Source organism: Schistocerca piceifrons, chromosome 9 (assembly GCF_021461385.2).
Source record: "Schistocerca piceifrons isolate TAMUIC-IGC-003096 chromosome 9, iqSchPice1.1, whole genome shotgun sequence".
Classification (NCBI taxonomy): Eukaryota; Metazoa; Arthropoda; class Insecta; order Orthoptera; family Acrididae; genus Schistocerca; species Schistocerca piceifrons.
Genome location: NC_060146.1, coordinates 174,196,455 through 174,206,275, shown reverse-complemented (window position 1 = coordinate 174,206,275; position 9,821 = coordinate 174,196,455). Strand labels below are relative to the sequence as shown.

General features: G+C 38.9%; 1 protein-coding gene across 3 annotated transcripts in view; it reads right to left on the bottom strand.

The window, feature by feature from the left end:
* Positions 1-2,045: 2,045 nt before the first annotated feature.
* LOC124717019 (interference hedgehog-like) overlaps positions 2,046-9,821 on the bottom strand; it is a 597,210-nt gene continuing 589,434 nt past the window's right edge. For 2 of the 3 annotated variants that reach the window (XM_047243672.1, XM_047243673.1), the window contains exon 15: positions 2,046-2,271. In XM_047243672.1, coding sequence (XP_047099628.1) covers positions 2,086-2,271 — 186 coding nt within the window. In that variant the 3' untranslated portion in view covers positions 2,046-2,085. The remainder of the gene's footprint in view (positions 2,272-9,821) is intronic. The other variant, XM_047243674.1, reaches the window with a different exon arrangement.

Genomic DNA, 9,821 nt, shown 5'->3' with positions numbered 1-9,821 from the left:
AGCTGCCTCCTTGAGGACATAACACACTAGAAACTGTGTGCTATAAAATTAACTACTGGTTCTTAACATATGTTTATGCTGTTGCATGGTGCCCCTCTTAAACTTTTTCCAGACCTTCAGAAAAATAGCAGGACTGAATAACTGAATGTCACTAACTAATTAGGCAAAGACAAATGAAAGACCAGAGAGTGAAATGGGCATGACAATTGTCACTGCAACAATAATAAAGAGAAATAACCATTCTGTTTACATAACTGTCCCACTAGATGTATCACATTCCTTTTATTTTCTGAGATGGCGTACTTTTCCCTTAGTTATTCTTATACAGAGTGTTTTGCATTATCTGTTATGGGTTCCTAGTGGTTGTAGAGGGGCTTTGTCCATTAAGTTAAGTGACTGAACAAAATCTCCGAATCTCGATTCCTTCAAGACCGTGTTACACTTCAAGTGAAAATGTCACAGGGATGGAATTTCCCAAATACAAGAGTCACTCCCCCCACCCCTCCATAATGTCGGAGACCTTCATAATCGTTGGCTCCAGTATGATGCTAAGAAAAAGCGGGAACAATCGTTTACTGTTTAGTTGTCTGATTCTAAAATGTGTGACAAAAGTAACTGTCCCACCAAGTGTGAGGCTCATAGTGTAATATGGTTCCTGAATGCAAAAAAAATCTGCCCTCATCAAAATGTATGCACAGATAACTGGACTTCTTGGAAAAGTTATGAATAAAACTTCAGTTCAAAAATGGTGTAACTTGTTTAATGCTGGATGAACGAATACTTTTAACGAAGAACCATCTGACTAACCTACAGTTATGTAGGCAGAGTGCGAAGTTTTTGGACATTCTCCTTATAGGCCAGACTTGGCCCCAAGTGATTACCACGTTTCCCTGAAATCGAAGTATTCTTTTTTTGCAAGAAGCACTATGGAAATAACAGTAAATTGAAAGAGGATGCTAATGAGACATTCAGCAATTTAACAGCAACTGAGTGTGCATAAAGCTTGTGTAGCACTACAACGAATGTTTAAATTCGAATAGTGGTACATAGAAAAATAGCTAAGCTACCAAAATATGTTGTAAATTAATTTCTCTTTCATTGTCTTGAATAAACATATCTATACTTTTAGATTGACCCCTCTCACAACTACTTCTAATTTCTGAATTGTGCATTCAACAAACATTTTTCTTTTCTCTTTGTCTTTACTTCTTTTGGGTTCTTTGATCAGTAATTCATGATTTGTGGACGCAAAAAAATCACTGGAGATAGAATTTGACTGCTTGATTCCTCTGTATACTCTTCCTTACTGCCTCCCCACCCCAACCCCCACTGGATAAGATAGGGAATCATGAGGAAGTCTCAATTTAATAACTGTTTGAAGCAAGAAAGTGTGATATCTTTAAATAGTGAAATTTGGAAAGGAAGTCCCCCCTCCCCACAATCTCTACCTCATATGACTGTGTACCTACCTATTGCTCCAAGGGGATACCAGGCACAAGCTAAGAACATTTCATGATAAAAGAGTTACACAATGAAATTAATTGTACACATTCCAGTTTAGTAAAGAACACAAGACATTTGTACGCTGCCCACAAACTGGATCTGTGGGCATGGGTTCAGTCTCTCTTCTCGAGTAAATAAGCTGAAAGTTGAAGTCTGATAGGTGTAGCACCAGAAAAAGGTGTCCTTCACAAATCACAAGCACCTTCCAGCCCATGGCACTGGCCATGTTACTGCAGTAGGAAGAGATTAGTTTCAGGACGGAGTTACGGCTGTTAACTATTTTACCAAAATAGAAGCTACTAAAGGAGCAATGCACTGTATTCATAGTCTTCATTTCTTACGGATACACCACATGTCTGGTGATAAGTGTACATCCACGGTGCACAGACGGAAAGCCACAGACATGACACATTCAAGTGATCTGCACCATACTGCATCACAAGGTATCGCAGGTACTTTTTTTTCTTACAGCACTTTCTGAAATGATGGTACTGCAGCAGTCTCACTATTGGCATCTAAAAGTGTTTTTTTTTTTTTTTTTTTTTTTTTTTTTGCTATAAATGTGATGACAGCTTCGGGTGCTCACACGTAGTTTTCTGGGGGAAGATTCGAGGACGAGTACGGGATCGGTGCTTGTGGCTGCTGCTGTTGCTGCTGCCGCCAGCAGGCGAGCTCCGTGGAGCCGGCAGGGACCGACGCCCCCGTGGCCGGGTCCACGCCCTCGCAGTTGTTGTTCTGGCTGCGCGCTGCCTCCATCAGGCTCTCATCCTGTTGAAATGTAACCATTTTAAACATCCTATAATGTACTAATGATTCATATGTTTAATGAAGAACCCAATACACCCATATTTTTTGATCCTGCAACTGGTAATTTCAGTTTTTTTTTTCAATAATACACTGCCAGAAGAAAAAATCTGTACACCTATCTACATGGTTCATGGTGTGGGTTCCTATAGTCATGTCCTAGTTCATGAACCACGGGCAACGTATGAGTGGCCAAGTAAGTGGTCCCGACAGTCGAGATACCAGTTACTCTGGAATAAGGCTGAGCATCTCGGACATATTCTGAGTTGTGGTCACCTTTGTGCTCATATGGCAAAGACTACCAAATCCACCGGTTAGTCCATCAACCGTTAGGGGTAAAATTCAATGGGACTCGGGGCAAGTAAGGCTAGCAACCTGCTTCCCCGGTACTTTAAATATGATGCTGGCAACAATCAGAGCAAAATGCCTCGGACCTTTGGAGGTGACGGAGTCCCACCTCTAACTGACAAACCAGGGACTCCTAAGATACAACTCGGCAAACAAATGGTAATGAGATGGGGAGCTTTTAATATCAATGGGGGCTACTCTGGGAAGAAGGTAGAGCTGGCAGAGGCTGCAAGTAAGATGGGGCTGGATGTTTCAGCTGTTAGTGACATTCGGGTAAGGTGTGAGAAAGAAGAGGAAGTGGGAGAATACAAGGTCTACCTGTGAGGAGTCAAAGCAGGAATAGCACAGTGGGGTGTAGGGCTTTACATCAGGAAAGAAATGGAACCCAGAGTAGTTGCAATAAGGTATGTAAACGAACGACTGATGTGGATAGATTTGACAGTGTCTAGCAAGAAAATTAGAATTGTGTCAGTATATTCGCATTGTGAAGGGACAGATCAAGATAAGATGGATAGTTTTTATGATGCACTCAGTGATGTAGTTGTTAGAGTAAAGGACAAGGACAGTGTTCTGCTCATGGGTGATTTTAATGCCAGGATTGGAAATCGAACAGAAGGGTATGAAATGGTTATGGGTAAATTTGGAGAGGATATGGAGGCCAACAGGAACGGGAAACAACTCTTGGATTTCTGTGCCAGTATGGGCTTAGTAATCACAAACTCCCTTTTTAAACATAAGAACATTCACCGGTATACTTGGGAAGGCAGGGGAACCAGATCTGTCATTGACTATATAATAACAGATCAGGAATTCAGGAAGGCTGCGAGGGACAACATGTATTCAGGGGATTCTTTGATGACACTGATGATTATTTAATCTGCAGCGAAATTGGTATTGTGAGACCGAAAGTGCAGGAGGTCAGGTCCATATGTAGGAGGATAAGAGTGGAGAAACTTCAGGATAAGGAAATCAGGCACAAGTACATAACAATGATCTCAGAAAGGTACCAGTTAGTTGAATGTAGTCATTGGAAAAGGAATGGACAAGGTACAGGGACACAGTACTAGAAGTGGCTAAAGAATGTCTTGGAACAATAGTGTGTAAGGGTAGGATGAAGCAAACAGCTTGGTGGAACGACACAGTCAAGGCAGCCTGTAAAAGGAAAAAGAAGGCGTATCAAAAATGGCTACATACTAGAACTCAGGTAGACAGAGAAAGTTATGTTGAAGAAAGAAACAAAGCCAAACAGATAATTGCAGCATCCAAGAAGAAATCTTGGGAAGACTTTGGAAACAGGTTGGAGACTTTGGGTCAAGCTGCTGGAAAACCATTCTGGAGTGTAATTAGCAGTCTTCGAAAGGGAGGCAAGAAGGAAATGAGAAGTATTTTGGACAGGTCAGGAAAACTGCTTGTGAATCCTGTGGATTCCTTGGAGCTTATGGAGGGAATATTTTGAAGAGTTGCTCAATGTAGGTGAAAATACAATCAGTAATGTTTCAGATTTCGATGTACAATGGGATAGGAATGAGGATGGAAATAGGATCACATTTGAGGAAGTGGTGAAAATGGTCAATAGATTGCAGTGCAATAAAGCAGCTGGGGTGGATGAAATTAAGTCGGAACTCATCAAATACAGTGGAATGTCAGGTCTTAAATGGCTACACAGGATAATTGAAATGGCCAGGGAGTCGGGACTGGTTCCATCAGACTGGACAAAAGCAGTAATCACACCAATCTTTAAACATGGAAACAGAAAAGATTGTAACAACTACAGAGGTATCTCTTTAATCAGCGTTGTGGGTAAAATCTTCTCAGGTATTGTTGAAAGGAAAGTGCGAGTATTAGTTGAGAACCAATTGGATGAAAATCAGTGTGGGTTTAGGCCTCTTAGAGGTTGTCAGGACCAGATCTTTAGCTTACGGCAAATAATGGAGAAGTGTTATGAATGGAACAGGGAACTGTATCTATGCTTTATAGATCTAGAAAAGGCATATGACCGGGTTCCTAGGAGGAAGTTATTGTCTATTCTATGAGATTATGGAATAGGAGGCAAACTTTTGCAAGCAATTAAAGGTCTTTACATGGATAGTCAGGCAGCAGTTAGAGTTGACGGTAAATTGAGTTCATGGTTCAGAGTAGTTTCAGGGGTAAGACAAGGCTGCAACCTGTCTCCACTGTTGTTCATATTATATATGGATCATATGTTGAAAACAATAGACTGGCTGGGTGAGATTAAGATGTGTGAACACAAAATAAGCAGTCTTGCATATGCGGATGACTTAGTTGTGATGGCAGATTCGATTGAAAGTTTGCAAAGTAATATTTCAGAGCTAGATCAGAAATGTAAGGACTATGGTATGAAGATTAGCATCTCCAAAACGAAAGTAATGTCAGTGGGAAAGAGATATAAACGGATTGAGTGCCAAATAGGAGGAACAAAGTTAGAACAGGTGGAGAGTTTCAAGTACTTAGGATGCATATTCTCACAGGATGGCAACATAGTGAAAGAACTGGAAGCGAAGTGTAGCAAAGCTAATGCAGTGAGTGCTCAGCTACGATCTACTCTCTTCTGCAAGAAGGAAGTCAGTACCAAGACTAAGTTATCTGTGCACCGTTCAGTCTTTCGACCAACTTTGTTGTATGGGAGTGAAAGCTGGGTGGATTCAGGTTACCTTATCAATAAGGTTGAGGTTACGGATATGAAAGTAGCTAGGATGATTGCAGGTACTAGTAGATGGGAACAATGGTAGGAGGGTGTCCACAATGAGGAAATCAAAGAAAAACTGGGAGTGAACTCTATAGATGTAGCAGTCAGGGCGAACAGGCTTAGATGGTGGGGTCATGTTACACGCATGGGAGAAGCAAGGTTACCCAAGAGACTCATGGGTTCAGCAGTAGAGGGTAGGAGGAGTCGGGGCAGACCAAGGAGAAGGTACCTGGATTCGGTTAAGAACGATTTTGAAGTAATAGGCTTAACATCAGAAGAGGCACCAATGTTAGCACGGAATAGGGGATCATGGAGGAATTTTATAAAGGGGACTATGCTCCAGACCGAACGCTGAAAGGCATAATCAGTCTTAAATGATGATGATGATGATGATGATGACCTATCTACAGGTTTCCAAGTCACTCAATACTCCTTGGTCCAACAGTGTTTATGAAGTACATGAAATGATTACATTTAAGGACATTAGCAAAAATGGTTCTTAGGTACCAGGTACCAAACCCAAGCTGAAGCATTCATATTAGTCTCTAGTGTAGCCTCCGGGGTTAGCAATGTAGGCACTGACTCTGGCATTCATTCCATCACACAGATGGCAAATACTGTCCTTTTCGTGTAGTTCAGTAAGAGTTGTTGGCTGGAGAGTCATACAAGTCACTTCTCATCCCATCATATCCGCAATGTACTCAACTGGAGACAAGACTGGAGAATGTGTTGGCCAGGGAAGCTGCCACAGATCTTGCAGAGCAGGACGAGTTCTACGGACAATATGCACGTGAGCATTACACTGTTGGAACACATCACTATCCCATTGCAAGAACAGCAAAAGAATGGGTCTAAAAACATTCTGCACGTACTCCACAAAATCATAATGACCCCTATTTTTCATTATAAACTTTTTCAAACTCTGTGCATCGCCCCACTTAAATGGAAATATCGCAATAACTAAAAGTAAATTTTTTTACTGAATATTTTCTGTAAAATCATTTGAGGAAGACTGAAGGGTGTGCAGCTCAAATGTGTCAATGCAGCACATCACCAACTGGCTGATTGGCTGAATGTGCGTAAACAATATGACCTCCCCTTCTGAGCAAACAAATGAACTCACCCAGTGCTTTGGACAAAAATTGGTCACTGCACTCTGGCCACTGTGTCCTGCATGGGCTCTACCAATGTTGAAAATGTTTATATACATGATGTAGCTAAGACTGGTGATGATGTAATTATTTTATATGATGGTTATGTAGAAGGTGATGTTTTGAATGAAGTACAGAACACTGATTATGCGACAAAATGTTTTATTGTCTTTAAAGATGAGTATTCATCAGAGGAAAGTGAACGTATTGTATCTGTATTGTCAAAAGTAGACAATGTTTCAACATTAAGTATAGATAGCCATTCATAATCTATTGTATGGAAAGAATCTGTGTGGGAAAAATTGTCTAATTTTTTTAAAGAATTGTATCTTGATTGGTGGGCAAAGTATCAGAACAAATTTTGGAATCAGTTTAAAATGATTCAAAAGAACCTTGTGATAATGTGGTACATTATGTAATTTTGTGTGAAATGGGCGCTCCTGATCAGTAAATTTGTAATTTTGACTTGTCAGTTACAATAAGGGAAAGAATAATAGCAATATGTGGAAGTAGTTCACTGTTTTAATTTCACAGTGGATTTAAGTGAAAAACTAACTATAAAATGTACAACTAGGATAATGTGTATGGAACTGGTGAAGAAGCTTCCACAGACTGAATTAAAAAAAAAAGTTAAAAAAACCACCACATCGATTAAAGTGTGATAAGAGGAACAACAGTGATGTGCACGAATTTCTCTGCAAGGGTAAATCAGAAAATTTAATGTAAGCTTTATTTACCGAATTAACTTTTAATCTTTGATATTTTATGGTTTATATTAAGATTTATGCTATACTGATGGCTGATGATTTTTTTAGTGATTATTTAATGATTAATTTCTATGATGTGCTTCATTCATTTAATGCTTTTGTCTATGACATCGCTTTTAATGGGAAAAACGATTTGTTATGCTCATTTGAATACCGATTATGCCATGCAGTACAAAGAAACATCATGACGACTCAATAATTTGAAAATTGTGGTACATTTCATATTTTGACTGGATTTGAATTGGACTACTGAATGTTTGCTTTGAGATCACTTGTAATTTGAATTTTACTATAATTTATTCTCTGTAAAGCATTAGTGGAACATATACACATTCTATGTTATGTGCATGGCATATACAGAGCCTTAAGTGCAGCAATTTTCTTATAGAGAAATGACAAAGTAGTATTAGATTTGTTTAGTAGTAGGCCTATACATCGTGTCTTATTCAAAGTAATCTTGAATATCAGACAGCCACAATGACTGTAAAAGGTTTGTGAGTATTTCTGACACATCTGTAAAGAATAAATTAAAAGTTGCATCAAAATTTTGTCAGGCTATTATTTACAATGATCAACCCTGGACATAATCTTTCACCAATCAAGTAAGTATTCAAGTTATCTTTTTCTAACACTATCAAACTGAATATTGACTACTGATGATACATATGGGGTTTTCATTCCAAATAAATCACCTGCAAAGTAAAAACAGCTTATGTTTGCAAAAGTCAAATAATAATTTTTGTCTCAACAATCGGACAGTAATGTTTGATACTCCACACATTACACAATATAACAACACTTCTGGAAAAGAGTTATTGCTGCTTGACATACATAGTATGTCAGCTCTGGTTGCTCAGTTGGTGAGGCACTACCACTAGATTTGTGCCTCCCCCTCCCCCACATTGCATTCTGTGCTCTGTGAGTGCTGGGTCCCAAGCTTTGCTTAAGATGAAGTAAGAACATTTCACTCAGACCTGAAAAATACAGGACAGTTGTCATTAAAGTTGAAAGAAACGTACGAGTTGGAGTCTGGATCAATAAATACAATGTAAAGTAATAAAATATGGCGAAAGTCACCTTCATTTAATAGTATAATTCAGAAGAAGTTGCTCATTGTGAAAAAGATTATAGCCAAACTGATAGAGAAAATGCAACACCAACTGGTGCATCCATCAAAAGGGCTATGGCTTATGTAATCCTACAGTTTCTGCAGTCAGACCATGAGGAAGACTTATCAGAAAATCCTAAGAAGTTCTGATCATGTTTAAAGGCAAAGAAAGGATACATACCTTCAGTTCAATCTCTTGTGGGTTACTCTGGTGTTGAAACTGAAGGGAACAGACAAAATGCTTCATTTTAAGAAGTATTAATATGTGGGTATATTTGGCATATGCTACATTGGCATCTGTATGTTTGGTTGCCAAACTGATTTACAAATGAGAGATATCGATATTAACACCCCTTGTACTGAAAAGGAACTGAGAATATTAAAAGTGAAGATAGAATGAGATTTTATACTGAAGACACTGCAGAATCAGGCCCTTTCCTAGCTCATATTTATTGAGAATATCTACCACAAGCAATAATTCTACACAACTAAAAAATTCCTGGTTACAAAAAGGGTAAAATATTAGTTGCAAAAAATTGCAGATTGCTGATGTCTGCTTACAGCATTCTGAGACATTATGATGTCCCATTGTGCAATAATTTTCTTTTAAAATTAGCACATATACAAAACAAAGTCTGAAAAGAATTTACTACTATATCACCACATGGTCACTCATTACACTGACTGGATATACCAAGTGTGAAAGAACCAATTAAGCTTTTGAGGAGTTATAAAAAAGAAATTGTGGTAGACACAGAAAGAATATTTTTAAATTCAAAACCAATAGTTCATACAATTTTATATTCATTCAGTGTTGAAAATAATGCCCTCAAGATGATTACACTTTTGGAAAAGATCTCTGAAATTCTCAACAGTTCATTTAAATATATCACAAGATATGGTGTTCACTTCTTCAATAGTTTGCTCCCTTAGCTCTGGTAGGGTGTAAGATGATGTTTAAACACCTTTTGCTTTAGGTATCCCCAAAGAAAGAAGTCACAAATGCTCAAATCTGGTGACCATGCAGGCCACCCCACATCTACATCTACGTGATTACTCTGCTATTCACAATAAAGTGCCTGGCAGAGGGTTCAATGAACCACCTTCATGCTGTCTCTCTACCGTTCCACTCTCGAACGGCACACGGGAAAAACGAGCACTTAAATTTTTCTGTGCGAGCCCTGATTTCTCATATTTTATTGTGATGATCATTTCTCGCTACGTAGGTGGGTGCCAACAGAATGTTTTCGTAATCGGAGGAGAAAACTGGTGATTGAAATTTCATGAGAAGATCCCATCGCAATGAAAAATGCCTTTGTTTTAGTGATTGCCACTCCAATTTATGTATCATGTCTGTGACACTGTCTCCCCTATTTCACCATAATACAAAACGAGTTGCCCCTCTTTGTACTTTTTCGGTGTCATTCGTCAGT